Source organism: Talpa europaea, assembly GCF_964194135.1.
Source record: "Talpa europaea genome assembly, chromosome: 2".
Taxonomy (NCBI): domain Eukaryota; kingdom Metazoa; phylum Chordata; class Mammalia; order Eulipotyphla; family Talpidae; genus Talpa; species Talpa europaea.
The window spans coordinates 7,055,168-7,076,039 of NC_140068.1; the positions used below are offsets into that span (position 1 = coordinate 7,055,168).

The 20,872-nt window shown below is 36.5% G+C and overlaps 1 protein-coding gene across 1 annotated transcript; it reads right to left on the reverse strand.

The window, feature by feature from the left end:
- Positions 1–19,378: 19,378 nt before the first annotated feature.
- LOC311188453 (small nuclear ribonucleoprotein E-like) lies at positions 19,379–19,764 on the reverse strand (the record flags this gene model as incomplete). The annotated part of the gene is made up of 1 exon (XM_084259561.1): positions 19,379–19,764. The coding sequence occupies exon 1, from the start codon at positions 19,655–19,657 to the stop codon at positions 19,379–19,381; it is 279 nt and encodes a 92-aa protein (XP_084115687.1). The 5' UTR covers positions 19,658–19,764.
- Between the last annotated feature and the right edge of the window lie 1,108 nt (positions 19,765–20,872).

A 20,872-nucleotide genomic window follows, 5' to 3' on the forward strand; every position in this document is an offset into this window, starting at 1 on the left:
TAAATTGATTCAACCTCCATGGAAAACTCTATGGAGGTGCATCACAAAATTAAAACTAGAACTACCATATGATCCAGCAATCTCACTTTTGGACATTTGCCCAAAGAAATTGAATTTAGGATCTTGAGGAGATGCTTCATTCACTTAATTAATCGCTGCAGCATTGTTCACAAGGAAACCATGGAAGGCCCATCAAAGTTGACTAAATAGAGAAAATGTTGGTATGTACATACAGTACCATATTATTCAGTGTTTGAAAAGAAGGAAGTTCTGTTATTTGCAATAGTATAGTTGGATCTGGAGAACATTCTGCTAAATGAAATAAACAGACACAAAAAGATAAATACATGATGATCTCACTTTCACATGGAATCTAAACTTATCAGTCTCGTAGAAGCAGAGAGTACAATGGTTATTGCTGGAATGGTTATTGTCACGGACTGGCAATAATCACCCATAGTCCCCTTCCAAGTTATGACGGAAGGAAAATAGCAGACACTCCACCCTTATGAGCTCATTTTAACTGCTGAATCTGCCCAGACTCTTTCCTAATCTCCTTTATGGAACAAATATCTTAGAAGTCCTTAGCAACATAATTAACAGTTTTCAAATAAAATGTAGCACAATATTTTGCAATACTGTTGAGCTATTTATTATTACGAGGCAAAGCACTATCATAAAATTAACACTCACAAGAAAAATAATGTAAAAATTCATTTCTTCAACACAAACCTTTCTGTTCCTTCGAAGTCACCTTTCGGGATACACTGACAAAGGTCTCATATCCAGACCCTAAATTTCTTCCTTCCTTAGAATTCTTTACATTTGTCTAAATGTCATCTTTCAGTCCTACTCTTTTATAAGTTATGTACAATGCGGGCAAACTTTTGCACTTATGTGTTTTCTTAAGTTAAAGACAAAAATAGTTTCTCTACTTTTCTTGTAAATAATTGATTTTTTCACTGCTTTGATACTTTTTTCAAGTATATATATGTTATTGTTCAATAATTCCATTCCAATGTCATATGTCCTTCAATCTGCCCTCATCCCTAATGTTATTTTATACAGGCATTATTTATTTGGATTTTCTCTGATATTGATCACTGTGATTTCACTCATTCTGTTCCTGAATTCATTTTCTTTTTCTTCCTTAAGAGAATTTTTTTTAGCAGTTTCTTTAGTAAATGGATGAGTCTTCTTGGGTGGCCATCACAGAATACCACACAGGGTGACTTAAAAAGCAGAAATTTATTTTCTCGCAGTTCTGAAATCTAGAATTTCAACATCAAGACTAATTTCCGGTGTGGCCTCTCCCTGGCTTGTGGAAGGTGGGTGTCTTGCTGTGTTGTTGCCGGGGACAGAGCTCTCCCTTACTCTACTTACAAGTTTCTAAATGCATTTACATTGGGGATTGTGATTTTGAAATATAAATTTTAGGGGCACATGCAATCCAAGGAGTGAGATGTGTTAGAAACACACTCAGTTTTATTTGCCTGGGAATAAAAAGTATTAATTAGCTTTTTTTCAAAACTTAAAAAAAGAGTTTAAATATAAAATTTTAGGTCAATATTTATTTTTGCTCAGAATTAAAAAACTAGAATTATCCTCTAGCCAGCAACTGCATGTTGGAATTAAGTATGGCAGCTGACTGGGAAATTTTAATCCACAACCCCCTCCTCATTTTTCTTTCCATATTTTTTATTTTTGAAGTAACTTTAAAAATAATGTTTATTTTGAGATTGAGACACTGTTTAGGAAAACAAAAACTGATCCTGGTATGTGATCCACCAACTTTCCCCTGGCGATGACTTTTGCATAATTCAAGTGCAATATCTCAACAGGAAATTGACATTGACCTAATCTACCGATCTCGTTCAGAAGTCAGTCATTTTAAATGTAGTCATTTCTCTGTGTATGTCTATATTTGTTCATTTGTAGTACATGTCCATGAACACAATCAAACCACACAACAGTTCCATCACAGCATTCCTTTAATAAACAAAATCTGCCTTCCCACTCACCTCACCTCTTAGAAATCACTAATCTCTAATGGTATCTCCCAATCTCAATAAATTTGCATCTCATAAGTATTAAGTAAAGTGGAATCATAGAGCATATCACCTTTTGAGCATTACTTGTTCACTCAGCATATTTCCCATCCAAGTTAGTGCATGTACCTATAGTGCTCGTTACAGCTGGGTAGGCCATGGGATGGACACTGTACAATTTGTTGAACCATTCACTCTATGAAGGGCATTTTGGTTATTTTCAGAGTGAGACTATTATAAATAAAATTTTTATGAACATCTGTGTGCAGACTTTTATGTGAACACACTTTTCTTTTCTTTTCTTTGGAATAAATTCTCAAGTGTGCAATTGTTGAATCATATGGTAGTATATGTTTAAGTTTCAAAGAAATTAGTATACTCTTGTCCAGAGAGTCTGTACCATTTTCCATGCCTATTCCTTCATCTGTGGGCTTCCATTTTGCCTTTAAGAAATGAGCTGAAGGGTCTCCCTGGTGGCGCATGGGGTTAAGATGCAGCACTGTGAAGCTATCCGCAGCCACTGCAGCACCAGTTTGTTCCCTGGCTGGGGAGCTGACCCACCTGGAGCAGCAGACCGCTCCTGTCTCCCCTCTGCTCCCCTCAGCAGTGTAATTCAGTCTATTCACCTGTTCTGTTCCCCACTCTGGTAAATGCTCTCACCCCCACATCTCTGGCATGTACCCCAGTTCTTGTATGCAGAAATAAATATTTAATAAAAAAGGTAATACCCTGAAAATTTATTATCTTTACATTATGGTTAATCTATCTTTTATTTCTGGTACTCATTTTTTTTTTCTTTCCTTGTCATGATGCAAACCCGGGAATGGGTATTTCCTTATGTGGTTTACTTAAGATTGACTGTGTTGCCCGTGTATGAAAATTCATGCGTGCTATCAATTCTGAAAAATTTCAGGTAATTTATATTTAGCATTCACTTTTTAAAAAATATTTATTTATTTTTATACAAGAACTGGGGTACAGGCCAGAGGAGCGGGAGGGTGAGAGGATTCACCAGAGACAGAGCGGGGAGCAGAACAGGCAGATGACCGAAATACACTGCTTAGGGGAGCAGAGGGTGTGACAGGAGAGGGCTGCCAGGCCATGTGGGAATCTCCTTGGCCAGCCGGGAATCGAACCCACACTGCAGAGGCTGCAGACAGCTTCACAGTGCTGTGTTCGACCCACTGCACCACTGGGGAGGCCCTAGCACTCATTTTTTAAATCTGCTAGAAATGTATTAGATCTTTCTTTTTCTCTTCTCCTATGTGTCTTATTTCTTTGTAGCAGAATTCTGTGTACCTATATGCTTTCCTCCAAGGCATAAACTTGTTTATCTCTTTTCTGATAATAGCCAAATGCATAACTGAAGACTCCAAATTCTCCAGGGACTGCTTTTGACCATGTTTAGTGCTAGAAAGCTCAAGAAGTGTATAGCTAATTTCTGACACAAACAACAAAAGTAGAACAATATCTTGTCAATCATTCAGATTTAAAAACAGCTTAGTCATCAGGACAAACAGGGAAATTAGCAGAAACAGTAAGGTCGTAAGAGTTGGTGCCAGAATGAAAACCAAACATCCTTAGAGAGAAGGTGATTAGATACTTGGATTCATGTCCCTGACTCCTGCATCCTTCAGAAGAAAATAAATGATTAATCTTGATTTCCTCTTCCTCATTGGCACTAACATTTTCATATTAGATCTTTTCTGCAAATTATTGGCCATACAGCTTATATTTTGTCCACGTAAAATATTTTACACTTCACCTTCTTTATTAATGAATCTCATATTTCACCTGGAATAACTTTCTGTTGTGTTGAATTATCTCTCAAGCCTAAATGGACAAATTGTAGCTTATTTAAAATACACTTACACTGTGTACACATGAATATTTTCAAACTTATAGTCATGCCAAGTCTGATCCAAAGTAAGAAAAATATTGAATACCAGGAAATTTGTATAGCTGTGAAGTACATGATTGGAGATTCAATTTCTTAGAAGATGCTGCACCCTGTAGGAAAAAAATATTCTATCGAGAAAGCAATTGGAGGCTTGACATTTCTTTGCTTTCAATTTATTTTCACCATACATAGACTGGCTGATATGACCACTATATAAAATAAACATTTCCTCTGAAGGCTGGACCATCTCTCTGGTCTACTCCAGATTCTTCTCCAACTCTGCTCTGAAGAAACCTTTATAGTTATCTAATGCTTCCCCAAGAAAGAGATATATGGTGTGTTTGCTTGGGAGTACTGTTCATAGTGCTGTGGTGTTCCAATATGTCTTTCCCTAGACACTCTCCTTGCACATTCCTAGTACAGCAGAGGAGACTGAGAAACCACCTTCCAATATGATTCTAGTTATGAGTTTGTCTCATTCAAGAGTGGAGCTGTCAGGAACATGCAAAGCTTGTTTGCTTATTGCCTGAGTCTTTAGGATTGAAGTATTAATAAGAGAATTATATATTCAAAGAATAAGGAAGAATATTGCCACAATTATTTGAGAGTATTCTAGCAGTTAAGCATTGTAGGGAATTTTTATGGAAACCTGGCTAACTTCAACGGCTAGATGAAATCAAGTCTCAGGTCTTGACATTCTAATTCATGAATTAAAAAGTAATTAAAAAGTATTTCCAATTAAAAAAGATATTTAATATATATAAATAGTGCTGATGTATTAACAATTCCTTGAGAAAATAAAAATAATATTTTTTAGGATATTTTACATGTTATCATAATTCTATGTACATATTATGCATATGTGTTTCACTTGAAAAACTTAGAGAAAAGTCAAATTTCTGATTGCATACTGAAAGATACTTAAATAAGCTTCATATAATCTAAAAGGAAAATGATGGGGTAGATAAAAAACAATTTGAATGAGATTAAATTTTCTTTGGAAATGGAAAGCTAAAAATATTCTATATCCCTTCACTGGTAACAAATAAGAATCCATTGCCAATGCATAGCTAGGAAATGCAGTGTTGTATTACTGAAAATCACTCCACACAAAGGGAAAGAGGATGCAATGTTTAGCACAAAGCAGAATGGGGAAATTTTTCTGTTACAATAATCTCAAGAAAAACAACAAACTTAACCCTCACACTGACTGAAGTAAGCACATAAAAATATCCTGGTCTACTTCAAATGCTTAAATTTGAGGATCAGTTATGTGGGCAATAATAATCTTTGAATACGTCAAAGATCTGTGACTTCCCATGGTTTTATCTGTGTACTGGGCAATGCTGCCATTGGCTATTGTGTCTCCTTGGTCTAGTTGTACGTATGGAGCAAAGTGGTATCAGGAAACTAAAAATTCAAAATTAATAATTTATAGAAGATTGTGAAATTATTGAAGGGTAATTACTTGACCTATCTTAACAGTTATCAAATTATTTTTAAAAGGAAAACTAATCAAACCTTTTTTAGGGTTTTATATGTTTACAATAATGATTAAAGGTCTTAAATGTTTTCCTAAGTTACACATACTTGAACTTGAAATAATGCTTACTGGCAGGAGTATGGATTTATGCTCTTATCAAAATTAAAGAAATGAAAATATATTAAATTAAAAACTAATTAATTAAAAGAAAATGCTCTAGTGGGTCCCGGCCACAGCTATTCACAAACCTGATGTTGCAGAGACAAAGCATCAACACATGCCCTCTCTGACATACATCACATTTGACTTTCTTATGGGCTGATTTTTCCAGAGATTTCTTTCCTGTTACACTGCAAAACATATATTAATAATAATGACTCTAGGGCCTCCCTGTTAGCACAGGCAGTTGAGCGCTGCGCTGTCTCTCCGCAGCCTCTGCAGCGCCGGTTCTATCACTGCTGGCCTTGGAGCAACCCACATGGCACAGCAGACCTCTCCTGTCTCGCCCACTGCTCCCCTCAGCACGGTATTTCGTCAGTCTGCCTGTTCTGTTCCCTGCTCTGTCTCTGGAGAATCTTTTCACCCTCCCGCGCATCTGGCCTGTACCCTGGTTCTTGTACAAATAAAATAAATCTTTAAAAAAAAAATGGCTCCACAAAATATTATGTTTAAACATTTGCAAAGTATTTGCATAAGTATTTCAGTATTTACAAAACCCTCTCAAATGTATTATCTTTCAGTCTTCAGGACACAAAGACCAATGGGAATTTTTGGTATTGCTTTCATCTTTTCTAATGAAATAAAGGAAGCTCTTTGAAATTATGTGTCAAAAAGAATATAATTGTCAAAAAGAATATAATTAACTAATGAAAGAACCAGAACTTAACTTATTATAGTTTATCTCCTAAGTCAGAGTTCTTTCGTTCTATAGTTTAGAGCTTCTGAGAATAATCAAAGATTTAAGATATTTTCTTATTAATAATACATGTAAGCATGCTTTTTTTGAGAGAAAAAATATCTGATTCTTTTTATATAATTTTAGTTACAAAATAAGTTATTGTTAAGTTAGAGATTGGGAGAATGTGTTTGGGTAAGAGGGTATTAAAGAGGCTATCCCTTGTAGAGAAAAAACAGATTCTTTTTCCTTTAAAGGAAGCAGTGATATCCAACATCATTTGTAAAATAACTTCTTTAGCAAAATTTAAGCCCATATAAACCTGTATCTTGCTGCTGCTGGAGCTCGTAGGTTAATACATTAAATGTCCTAAGAAAGACTTTCCAGGAGAGATAAATTGTGTGTCAAAGTGTAAAGCATATATGAGAATGTTAATTTTCCATTACACTTAGGAAGAAGAAAAAAATATATCATAACATAGGTTATTCTAGGTCAAGACCCTGACTTCTAAATTTGGCTGAGTGCTTAGGAAGAAAGACAATAGTGTCCTCAACTTAAGATATGCAGCCCAGGCTCTGTAATTTCAGCAGCCTTGCTTCCTGGACAGACTAATTCCTTCGACCACTACAGAAGGATGAATATCTTACATTCAGTTCAGCTGGAAATGAGAAGGTCAGGTATTCCTCTCTCTTTTTTTTTTTTTTTTTGTTTATTTAAAAAAAAAAAATCATCTCTGTGCTGACCTTTCCAATTGGGAGAGCAGAAGTGTCGGTGTAGGATTTAATAGTCACAGGTTTGAGGGAAACCTCTTGGTGACAGTTTAAGTATCATGGAGTCAACTCAATTTCAGGACTTCCATGGAAATCCCAGCCTGAGCTTCTGCCTTCCTCATTTTTCAACACTACTTGCAGGAATCCTTTTCTTCCACTGCCACATGGGAAGGTTTTACTATATTAACCAGATGTTTTATATGTTTAATATTTTTTGATAAATACAAATACCCTAGATTTCCAATATTCTCAGAAAAATCTCATAAGTTCTTGAGCATCAGCATGAATTCTATGGCCAGCCAGGCAGCTAACCCACACAGTGCCCCAGACCTCTCCTGTCTCACCTGCTTCTCCCCTCAGCAGTGTATTTCAGTCAATCTATCCCCACTCTGTCTCTGGTGAATTCTCTCACATCGCCCCCTACTCCCTGTACCTCTGGTCTATACCTCAGTTCTTGTATGAATACATAAATTTTTAAAAAATCTTAAAAAAACCCACATCAAAATTTAATGTTCCAAAAAAAGCTATGCTCCTTTTCCTTGAGAGAAATCAAAGGTTAAATACATTGATTAAAACTCAAATAGAGAGAGTTAAATATGTTTTTTTTTTTCTCCTTTAACTTTGCAGTTACAAATATCCTAGAACATGAAAAGGAGAGTGGGCTCTAAGTTTGATTCACAAGCTTATTTACTTAACCACCCTCTTTCTCAAAGGCTGTCTTCAGCACCAATGCTCTCAAAGCACAGATTGGGATGTACCTGCCTGATGAAATTTTAGGAGTTGCACTCTGCAGATTCTGCAAACTGACATTGCAGACAACTCTACTGCCTTTCATTCACTAGAAACCCTAATAGAAAGATTAATCTCTATCAGCTTTATAAAGATTAATCCTCCTTTATTACTTATTCCCTTTTTAAAAATTTTGTTTATTTATGCATACACAACTTGGGGTATAGACCAGAGGTGTGTGTGGGGAGGGGGTTAGAGGATTCACCAGAGAGAGTGGGGAGCAGAACAGGTAGAGCTATTGAAGTACACTGCTGAGGGGAGCAGCTGAAAGACAGGAGAGGTCTGCTGTTCCATGTGGGTAGCTCCCTGGCCAGGGATCAAACTCATGCTGTGGTGGCTGCTGATAGCTTTACAGTGCTGAGACCTAACTCCTTGCGCCACCAGGGAGGCCCCCAGTACTTATTCTTAACTTAGTTTTCCATGTCAATAACTAAGTTACTGGTTTGTTGTTGGTATTCTTCTCCTCTATCCTGCCTTAGCATAAGTGAACCGTCTAGATGGTCCATAACATTTAGTGCTAATTAGCCATTTTAGGGGTGGTTTGCTTTCCATGAAAAAAAATCTAGAGTAGTGGTCAACTTTGCTATTCTAGTAGACTAGAGATTTTATTTGAGTAATAGCTCTAGATATAAAAAATACATGTTGTACCTGAAACATTGTGTCAACTACAAATTTATAAAGAAGATTATCTGGCAAGTGGTTCCAAGCTCTTTTTACTCTGGTGGATATTTGCTTTCCAGCTTGCATTCTCTCAATTGCCTGGACAACCACAGACATAGGTACAGATGAACACAGAAACACTTGCTTCTTTTTGTAATCACAATACAACCTCAAAAACACAATCAAGATTTGTGTTTATTTTGATATTTCCATTTATTAGTGTTCATTTGATTGAGAACATATTAAACTTTACATAGTTGATATCATACTGGAAGGCCCAGTATCTTATTAAATAAAAGATCTGTGAGCACTAGACATGTATAATTAACATTTTAAAGCAGAAAGGTTTGCGGTATCTTTTTGCATTTATGATTTGCAACCTGATACAAAGACAATTCTTAGTTATTCGTTTTGAGAGACTTAAATATACTGTCTATTCCTAAGACTTTGATGAGGTCTCTCTACAGTAGATAGTAAGTCCCCCGTTGTGGTAATTCTAAATTACTCTTTGGCACTGTAAGGTAGACAGCCAGGCCTGGTTTTGATGGAACAGCATGTACTGAACTGGTTTCTGCAAAGCTTCTAATTGATTTTGATATGAATTATGTCTCCTCTAATTTGAATCTCAATCAGATAGAAAGTATTATATTGAATTTGAATACCATTAGGCTGAACTCAATTGTATTGGATTCTCAGACTGTTAATTTGAATATCAAGTAATTCTAAGGATGTCCATTAATGTATTTATATTTTAATATATTCAGGTTTTGTTGAACTTAAATAAGTTTATATGTTTCATTTTTCAAATATTATACTTCAGTATAAAAGAAGAAAAAAGAAAATGAAAAAGAACAAAATACCCACAAAGAACATGGAATGACTGATATTTTTAAGCTCATTAAAACTATCTATTTGCAAAACAATGCTGCAGGAATATAATAACTAATGAAATTTGATGATGGCTATATTAGTATGCTGAGATTACTGAGGCATGCAGCGAAGAGTCAACGAATTGAGAAGTGTGTTCTTAATTCTGGATACCTTTGTTACATCAAGAATGATTTGGAAATTCTTCCTGGCAAAGAGAGAACTGAAGATTGCTTTTTTTGTCCTCCACTTTCACCTCTTAAACTGTTTGCCTCACTGAAGGGAGAAAGCTGTGACACCGCACAGTCCCAGGATATAAACAAGGTGAACAGCTGTGCTGAGACTCTAGGGGGAATTGGTATAGCATTTCTTTCTCCATGCCCTGGAAAATAAAACAAGGTGTTGTGAGAGAGACCATGAGTTCAGAGCAGAAAAATAGGTAGGAGATCCTGAGACTATGTCAGAATTTGGCTTTCCTGGATTATTAATCCTAATAAACAAAACAAAAACCTAGTAAACAAAACAGAACACCTCACCACTTCACTGTAATTAGTGATATGGTAAAGAAAGTTGAACAAATATGTGTGTGTATGTGTGTGTGTATATATATATATTTCTACTGTGGTTTATAAAATCTAGATACACATTACAAAAAGTCATTTAAGATAGAAACAAAAAAAGAATTTTAAAACAAAAATTTGATAATTGCTAGGTACAGCATTTATAAAGATAGCTGATAAAAAGAATAAAATAAGGTGTGAGTGAATAGAAGACACATTCTCAACTTAAAATTTTAAAACATACACAAAGCTCATAAGACATTTAAAATTTAAATTAGAACTGTATATATGGCTGAATCCTATATATACATGTATATGAACCGTATATATATATATATATATATATATATGGATAGGCATACATGTATGTACAAAAAATGGCAAAATGTCTTCCTTCCATTGTCTCCAACACCCCATATTTTGTAATATATTCTATTTTTCCCATCATCATCTGACTTGTCACATTTTTTAACCTATTTATTTTTAAAATCTCCATCACTATAATATAAGCACCTCAAAGGCAGGGTTTTTTGTTTAAACGAACATCAAATAGCTCCTCATTGAGAAGAGCCCAGAATTTTTATTTTTAGAATAAATGTTTAATGGAAATTTTCTTTCTTCTTTAAACTTATTTCCTAAAAGGAAATTGTCAAGTAGAGGTAATGACAAGGGGTTAATTAATTAAAACAAAACTATTTTTCAGTTTGCTGTGTTTTAAGAAGCACTGATTTTGACATATACAGATGGAAGTCACCTTAATATAAGGAAATTTGTAATGAAAAGAAGTTATGCTCATTTGTTTCAATGCTGGTTTGTTGAGGAGTCATTATCTATTCTCCTGTGGAAAGTGCCTGACCTGACCAAGATCCATCAAATGTCTGGAGGAAAATGAACACACTGTAGACATTTAGATCCATTATAATTAAAGATAAAGGAGGATGTTTCTACAGTCTGTTCAAAATGTGACTTTAATGCTAAGAACTATCTCAAATTGAAAATAGAGAAGATGAATCAAGATGCTGTCCCCAGAATTGTTGTTTCCTAAACACCAGGAAAGGACATGAGATTCAGAGTCCTCTTTTCTTATCGTTGTCCATTTATCTGACTCAAAATCCGTACAAAATGTTCCCAAGTTTGCATTGCAATCTAAAGAATTTTTAAAGCAGCTGTAATATTTACTGTTGATTTATAATATATGTAAAATCTGGACTGGTTTTCTAGCCCAGGGATTTTAAACAGTGAAATTATCTATAGCTTCTCAATGAAAGTTCTACACAAAAGACATACTGAAGGTCATTTACCCACATAATTCATTTGCATGTTTATTACTTTGTAAATAATTTCAAAGACCTGGAAATCTTTCAACAAACCTAAGAGAAATGTGGTCTGTAGAGCAAGGGCTGCAAAAACTGTCAACCAGAAGCTGAGCAGAAAGAAAGAGCCTAACTCGGAGTTAGGCTGATGGCAGTTTCCTGAAATGGTTAAATCTGAGATAGTTCACTATTGTTTTCTGGGTTGGTGGTAGTAGTATAGGAATTTATAAGACAATTTTGTGGCTTTTCACTATACCCCACACCCCCCCCAGGTACACACAGCTGTGTAACTTGAAAGAGATTTTGAGTAAATCAAGATACTTTAAAAAAATGGTATTACCAGTTGTATCACCGGTTGAGTACAATGGAAAAAACACAAAACTATTAATCCAAATACGTGAATTCCAGACCCAGTTCTGCTATTCACTGGTTCTATGACCTTGGTCAAATTAATTACATTTAATTTTTTTTTTTGTTTTTGATTTTTGTTTTTCAAATGAAGAAGGTAAGATTTGCCCTCTCTCTATAGAATCAGCATGAGGATGATAATACTATGGCTCCAGATTACTTTGCAGTGCTGAAGAGCTGCACAAATGTTAGGACTTATTATTTATGCCCAGTGAGCTCTCATCACTTCTCCAATCTTTCCCTTCTCCTGCGTTCCCTTTGTTAAAGACACTGCTATCCGTCCACGACCCGCAAGCTGAAAACATGAGTCACTCTTACTCCTCCTTGTCCTTCTCTCCCTGCATCAATCCAGCTCTCACCCTTTTCAACTAGACCTGATCTCCATTTATCAAGAGTTCTCGTTCTTCCTTCTGTCCCCCAGCCAAAGCTCTTGCAGGCTTCATTATTTCCCTGTAAGACTGTTGACTGGTCTGCCTGGTGATAGTTTCTTTTTTTCTCATTCATTATCAAAAGTAGCCAGAACTTCCATTTCATCTATTCTGCTTTCATTGCTTTTCCCAGAATTCTTTAGTTCTTCCATTAATTCTTTGATCTCCTTTAATTCTTTGATCTCCTGCATTTCTTTTACTTCCCTCTTTAGGGACTCAATTTCTTTCTTCTGACCATTGTTTTCCCTCTCTAGGGACTCAATTGCATTCTTCTGATCGTTTATTATTTTTCCCTTATCATTGTTTTCCTTTATGACTTCTGTTAGTTTTTTAATCACGGCAATTTTAAATTCTCTTTCTGGAAGGCTCAGAAATTCTTCCAAGTTATTGTCTTTGCAATCTGGGGGCTGGCTTTCTTTTTGTGGTGTGCTTTTTCTCTGGAGAGTTGCTAGGTTGCGTGTGGTTCTTCTCTTCCCTATTGTCTGTTTTCTAATTTGCCGTATGCGTTGGGACAGTGTGTTGTTGGGACTGGCCGGCATCTTGGGTGGGCTTCTCTGTTCCCCTCTGGTTCTTCCAGGAGTCATCTGTCAGTTTCAAGCAGTCTTTACTGGAGAAAGGTCCCTGTTCTAAAATGAATGAAATGGAAGAACGAATAAGTAATCTTGAAGACATAGAAATAAAAAGAACCAAAACAGAAAAGGAAAGAGAAGTACGAAGGAAAAAGAACGAAGAAAGACTTCGGGAACTATCTGACTCCATGAGGAAAGGAAATATAAGAGTTATAGGAATACCAGAAGGAGAGGAGAGAGATGTAGGAACAGAGAAAATATTCAAAGAGATAATTGAAGAGAACTTCCCAAATGTGAAGAAGGAGCTGAAAATTGATATACAAGAAGCAAGAAGAACACCAAACTTCCACGACGAAAGGAAAAATACAGCAAGACACATAATAGTAAAGCTCCCAAGAATCCAGGACAAGGAAAAAATAATGAAGCTGGCAAGAGGGAAGAAACAGATAACATTCAAAGGAAAACCAATCAGGCTGACATCAGACTTCTCCGAAGAAACACTACGGGCAAGGAGAGAGTGGAGGGACATAGTCAACAGACTCCAAGAAAACAGATGCCAACCAAGAATACTCTATCCCGCAAAGCTCTCCTTCCTCTTTGAAGAAAGAATATGGACCTTTCCAGACAAACAGAAACTCCGGAATTTCATTGCAACTAAACCCCCACTCCAAAAAATACTACAAGGAGTCCTAAAGCCAGAACCTCAGAGGGACGAATAACAATGACAGAAGGCCAAAAAAAAAAAAGTTATTAAAAGAATAAATAAATAAAATCAAAGGAAAGACAAACACAATGGCAAATACAGATGTTAACATATCAATAATAACTCTGAATGTAAATGGACTAAACTCTTCAATAAAAAGACACAGAGTTGCAGCCTGGATTAAGAAACAAAACCCAACCTTTTGCTGTCTCCAGGAAACACATTTAGCTACAAAAGATAAAAATAGGCTCAAAGTTAAAGGATGGAAAACAATCCTACAAGCAAATGGACCAAAAAAGAAAGCAGGAACAGCTATACTTATATCAGATAAAACAGATTTCAAACTCAAAAAGATAAAAAGAGACCCCAAGGGTCACTACATTATGATCAAGGGGACAATACTTCAAGAAGAAATAACACTCATTAACATATACTCACCAAACGAAGGAGCACCAAAATATATCAGACAACTGTTGTCCTCTCTGAAAACAGACATCAGAGAAAACACATACGTAGTGGGAGACTTCAACACACCACTATCAACAATGGATAGATCAACAAGACAAAAAATAAGTAAAGAAACTAAAGCTCTAAATAAGGACCTAGAGCAATTGGGCTTAACAGACATCTATAGAACACTAAACCCCAAAAAAACGGAGTACACATTTTTCTCAAGCGCACACGGATCATTCTCCAGGATCGATCACATACTGGGGCACAAGACAAACATCAACAGATACACCAAGATTGAAATCATATCAACCATCTTTTCTGACCATGAAGGCATCAAACTAGAAATAAACCATAAAAAGAAGGCAAGGAACTTTCCTACCTCATGGAGATTAAAAACCACACTACTGGAAGACCATTGGACTAATGAGGAGATCGAAGAAGAAATTAAAAAATTTTTTGAATTGAACGACAAGGAGGACACCAATATCCTAAATGTATGGGATGCAGCAAAAGCAGTAATAAGAGGAAAATATATAGCAATAGAAGCTCACATCAAGAAACAAGAAAGAATGCAAAGAAACAACCTAATCTCGAAGCTCAAAGATCTAGAAAAAGAACAACAAAAAAACCCCAAAACCAGTAGAAGAAAAGAAATAATAAAAACCAAAGCAGAAATAAATGAAATTGAAACTAAAAAAACAATCCAAAAGATCAATGAAACCAAGAGCTGGTTCTTTGAAAAAATCAATAAAATAGACAAACCCCTAGCCAGGCTCACAAAGGAAAAAAGGGAGAAAGCACAAATAAACAGGATCATCAATGAAAGAGGAGAAATCACAACGGACACAGCAGAAATCAAAAGAATAATCAGTAACTACTATGAACAGTTATATGGAAACAAGTTCAACAATCTAGAGGAGATGGACAAATTCCTACAACTCTACAATCACCCAAAGCTAGATAAAGAAGAAATAGAACACCTAAACAGACCAATTACAATTAGCGAAATTGAAATGGTAATAAAAAACCTCCCCAAAAACAAAAGCCCAGGACCTGATGGATTTACAAATGAATTCTACCAAACATTCAGAGACGAATTAGTGCCTATCCTTCACAAACTCTTCCAAAAAATTGAGAAGGAAGGGACAATACCAAACACGTTTTATGAAGCCAACATTACACTAATACCAAAACCGAACAAGGACAACACAAAAAAGGAAAACTACAGGCCAATCTCCCTAATGAACACTGATGCAAAAATCCTCAATAAAATTTTAGCTATCAGAATCCAACAATGTATCCATAAGATAATTCACCACGACCAAGTTGGATTCATTCCAGGGGCACAAGGATGGTTTAACATCCGAAAATCAATCAACGTTATCCAACACATCAACAAAAAGAAATATAAAAACCATATGATAATATCAATAGATGCTGAGAAAGCTTTCGACAAAGTGCAACACCCATTCATGATAAAAGCCCTTGAAATTCTTGGGATACAAGGAACATACCTCAACATCATAAAGGCCATCTATGACAAGCCAACAGCCAGTATCATTCTCAATGGTGAAAAGCTGAAAGCAATTCCATTAAGATCTGGAACAAGACAAGGATGTCCACTCTCACCATTGCTTTTCAATATAATACTGGAAGTCCTAGCCAGGGCAATAAGACAAGAGAAAGACATCCAAGGAATCCAAATAGGAAAAGAAGAAGTCAAACTATCACTATTTGCAGATGATATGATATTATATATAGAGAACCCCAAAAACTCCACAGAAAAGCTAATTCAACTCATCAATCAGTTCAGTAAAGTGGCAGGATACAAAATCAACACGCAAAAGTCAGTAGCCTTCCTATACACAAACAATAAATCTGAAGAAGAAGAAATCAAAAAGACCATCCCTTTTGTTATTGAAACAAAAAAAATCAAATATTTGGGAATAAATCTAACAAAAGAGGTAAAGGACCTATACAAAGAAAACTATAAAACACTGTTAAAAGAAATAGAAGAAGACACAAAGAAATGGAGAGACATCCCCTGCTCATGGATTGGAAGAATAAACATTATTAAAATGGCCATCCTTCCAAAAGCAATATACAGATTCAATGCTATTCCAATCAAAATTTCAATGTCATTCTTCAAAGAAATAGAACAATTATTGATGAAATTCATATGGAATCACAAAAAACCCCGAATAGCCAAAGCTCTCCTGAAAAAAAAAGAAGGAAATGGAGGCATCAGACTCCCAGACTTCAAACTATACTACAAAGCCATAATCATCAAAACTGCATGGTATTGGAACAAGAACAGACATACAGACCAATGGAATCGAATAGAAAATCCAGAAATAAACCCACAGATTTATGGTCAACTAATCTTTGACAAAGGAGCAAAGAATATGCATTGGAGCAAAGAAAGTTTGTTCAATAAATGGTGCTGGGAAAACTGGGTCGCTACATGCAAAAGAATGAAGCTTGACCACCACCTCACACCATACACAAAAATCAACTCAAAATGGATTAAAGAACTAGACATAAGACCTGAAACCATAAAATATATAGAAGGAAATATAGGCGAAACACTACGTGATTTGCACATCAAAGACATCTTTACAGACACATCACCCAAAGCAGTGATAGTGAAGGCAAAGATAAACAGCTGGGACTACATCAAATTAAAGAGCTTTTGCACAGCAAAAGAGACAATAACAAAAACAAAGAGAAACCCCACCAACTGGGAGAACATTTTTGCACCCAACACTAATGATAAAGGACTGATCACAAAAATCTGCAAAGAGCTGATGAGACTCAACAACAACAAAGAAAATAATCCAGTCAAAAAATGGGCAGAAGAGCTTAAAAGAAACTTCTCTGAAGAGGAAATGCAAATGGCCAACAGGCATATGAAAAAATGTTCAACATCACTTGTCATCAGGGAAATGCAAATCAAAACTACCATGAGATACCATCTTACACCAGTGAGAATGGCACATATTAAAAAAACTAGCAACAACAAATGTTGGCGAGGGTGTGGAGAAAAAGGAACTCTTCTGCACTGTTGGTGGGAGTGCAAACTGGTCCAACCACTGTGGAAAGCTGTGTGGAGATTTCTGGACCTACTAAACATAGAGCTTCCATATGATCCAGCAATTCCACTCCTAGGTATTTACCCAAAGGACACAGAAACATCAATTCCAAAGAACACCTGCACCCCTATGTTTATAGCAGCACTGTTTACAATAGCTAAGCTTTGGAAACAACCCAAATGCCCAAAAATAGAGGACTGGATCAAGAAGATGTGGTACATATATACCATGGAATATTACTCAGCATTCAAAAAAGATAAACACATGCAATTTGCAGCAACATGGATGGCGCTGGAAGGGATCATGCTCAGCGAAATAAGCCAAAAAGAAAAAGAAAAATACCGGATGGTCTCACTCATAGCAGGAATCTAGAAAACTTAAATAAGGGACCAGGAAAATGAATAACTATAAGATAGTGAAAATCAAAATCAACAAAAAACTATGAACCAGAGACACTTTTAGGGGGGCGGGAGGGGAGGGATTGGGGTCAGAATGGGGGGGCTGCAATTGTATGGGGAATATAACAATAAAATTTATTTAAAAAAAAAAAAAAACAATAAAAAAAAAAAAAAAAAAAGTAGCCAGAACTGCTTGCTACAAATACAGATTTCTACCAGACTTGCAAACTCTCCAGGATAGCATTTAGGCCCTTCACAGGTTTGCCATTTCCAGCCATTCCTATCCTGTATGTGTTTATGAGAAGTTCCAGTAACTGATAACCCCAGTTTCCACTCTTCTGCTCTCTTGTCTCCAACTTTTCTGCATTAACTGAGACTATCCAGCCAGTTTGGCACACTGTTCCCCTCTACAACCTGCTGATGCCCTCCCCTCTCATAAGATCCATTTCAAATCACTTCTCCAAAATGTCTTCTAGCTCTCTAAGAGGTTGCTCCCTTTTTCTTCAGAATATTCTCTTTAGTCATGACCCACTGCTATGTAAAACAAAATATCAATAATTAGCGGCTAAAATAGCAACTATTTATTATTTCACATAATTTCAGAGGATAAGAAGTCAAAGAGCAGTCTAGGTGGCTCTCACTCAATCAAGGCCTCTCCTGAAGGGCAAGCAGTTGGCCCGCTCTGCCGTCATCTCAAGAAAACATATAGAAGAGGCTGCTTCCAGTTTCACTCAGTTGGCTGCTGGGATGTGACTTCCGTGACTCCTTACATGGGCCCTTCCCAAAGGACATGAATTTCCCCAGGTCAAGTGATCCCAGAGAAAGATAAAACAAGTACCCAAGATGGAAACCATAGTTTTTTTACCACTTGATCTCAGAAGTGATAGACCATCGGTTTTCCCATATGTTATAGGTCACACAGACCAAACCCAGAGTGATGTGGGATGGGGGTATGAAGGGCATGACCAGTAGGGCCGCTGTGAGTGTGAGACCGGCCACCACATTCTCCCACACAAGGCCTTGATGCCACTCTAGCTCCCTGCACTACAGCGCCCTTCTCTCTGCTCCTTTTGGAAACCAAACTCTCCTGCTTTGTTCACTGCATTCCTTTTCCACCTGGCAAAATTATTGATGCCAAATAGGTGCCCATTAAATTTTCTTTTACATGAATGCATGTCCATCACATTCAAGGATTTATGACCTTTTGTTTCATAAGTTGAGGTCCTGAGTTTGATTTTCTCTGAGGGCAAATGGGTCATCTTATTTGTTTACTTTCACCCTAAACTTGGAAACCCATATTCCAAGAATATGTCAGTGTTCACAATATCGATCGTGAAAGATATTTATGTGCCATTAATGTCATTCTGTCACCATTACTAAAATTTTGTTAAGGATATGTGCAGTATCAACTTATGACTTGTGCTGGAACACGCAATATTTGTTTTTACAGGGACAATGTGAGTGCATCTCAGGAAATATATGAATCTGTTCTTCAGTGAACTTATATTTCAAGATAAGCTTATTTTTTAACTTTTAAAACAGCTTTCAGGTTGCCTTCTGTCTCATCCATCGCCATGAGACAAGGTAACTGCAGTTCTAAATAAAAGAGATAAAATAATAAAGTAATAATAATAATAATAATAATAAAGAGATAAAAGGGGAGGGTGGGGTGGAACTTATAGGGGGGAGGGGCCCCGATGGTCTAAAGTGGATAAGGCAGAAGCTGTTTTGGTGGGGGGCATAGTGTGGTAAAATACATCTGAAGAGGTGTTAACCTGTACCCTTAAATCCTATATAGAGATGTAATCTGTTACCTCCATAAAAACTAATAGAATTTTAAAATAAGGTAAAACAATGATAACATTTTCTCTTTTTTTTTTTAAATAAAAACAATTCCACAGAATTTATTGCCATCTGGTAATAACATGAGGGTAATCCAAATAATAGGAACAAATGTTTCAGAACTATCGTCCCAACAAACAACAGGTAAAAAAAGCTAACTGAATTATCATCTCAACCATCCCTCACTTGATTGATCTTTTCTAGTTGGAGACACTTTGGAGCAGAGTAATGTTATCGCCTTTCAGCATGATCCGACCCAGTTGTTTTCTTGACTTCGTTTTAGAATGACTCTCTTCTGCGTCATCTAATACGAGGTTCATATACTCATCAAAACTAATGATGCAGCCCTCTATCCGCATATTCACTTGCTCATAAAGCCACACCTGAATCTGAGATCGATTTTGCAAGTATCTGAAGATGAGGTTGATGGGCTGCACCATCACCTTCTGCACTTTCTGACCCTGGCTGCGGTACGCCATGGTGGAAGGTCACAAAGACCACACTAAGCTGAACGCTAGCTTGGGGCAACTTCTGGAATAATAGATAACATTTTCTCTTAAGTAAGTCAAATTTCTAACGAAGATGAGGACTATGAATGTGAAAGCGCTGTGGAAAGATGAGATGTTCATTCAAGATGTTAAGTAAACTCCAATGATTTTATATTTATCCCCTGAACATTTGTCGGTGAAGGGAGGGCAGCCTCTCCTCTCTTCTCTACCTGTCACCATAAGCTCAAGTCTGACGCTATGACATCCTGTTTTAACACGTATCAGTGATTCATCTGGGATATTGATCTCTTTTGTATCCTAGAAGTTACAATCGAGGGTAAGCTACTTTCATGGACACTGATAGCTGCTTCTTTCTACATCTAAGGAAACTCTTACGCAGTAGGATATTCCAGGATAACTTTTGGAAAACAATTCTATGTCCCCAAATGCCAGTTAATTCAGACACCCTAGGAGCAGAGACCTTGTATCACTTTCAAACACCTACTGTAAATTCTAATATACATTCATATTAAGAATCACTGAGGGGTGAAATATGAAATGGCAAAGAAGAAAATGCAGAAAGCACGTAATATAAAAACATAATTTCATTTTTTATGCAACAAGTCACAAAATTTTCCTAAGTTGAAAGAGGACAAAATGATTGAATGTGAATCATGGAGTTGTGAGTATGCAAATGAATGTTCTCTTCTTAAATTGTAAGCCATAATATTGTCTTGGCCATGTTTTTTTTTTTTTTTTTTTTAAAGATTTATTTATTTATTTATACAAGCACTGGGTACAGTCAGAAGCACGGGAGGATGAGAGGATCCACCAGAGCCAGAGTGGGGAGCAGAACAGGCAGGCTGACGAAATACACTGCTGAGGGGAGCAGCGGGCGGCAGGAGAGGTCTGTGCGCCATGTGGGATCCTTGCGGCTACCGGGGATCGAACTGGTGCTGCAGAGGCTGTGGGCAGCTTCACAGTCCAGCGCTCAACCGCTGCGCCACCAGGGAAGGCCCTTGGCCATGTTTTTAATAGCAGCCTTCGTAATAATGCAACATAGGCATAATTACAGATATCAGACTTATTTTCTAGTTTGTTTCTTATTGTTGTATATTTTCTAATAGAGAAGTCCATACCTATTTCCTTGGCAATAATTAACAAATATAAACAACAGATCTTGGACTAGAAATCATGTATCTAGAG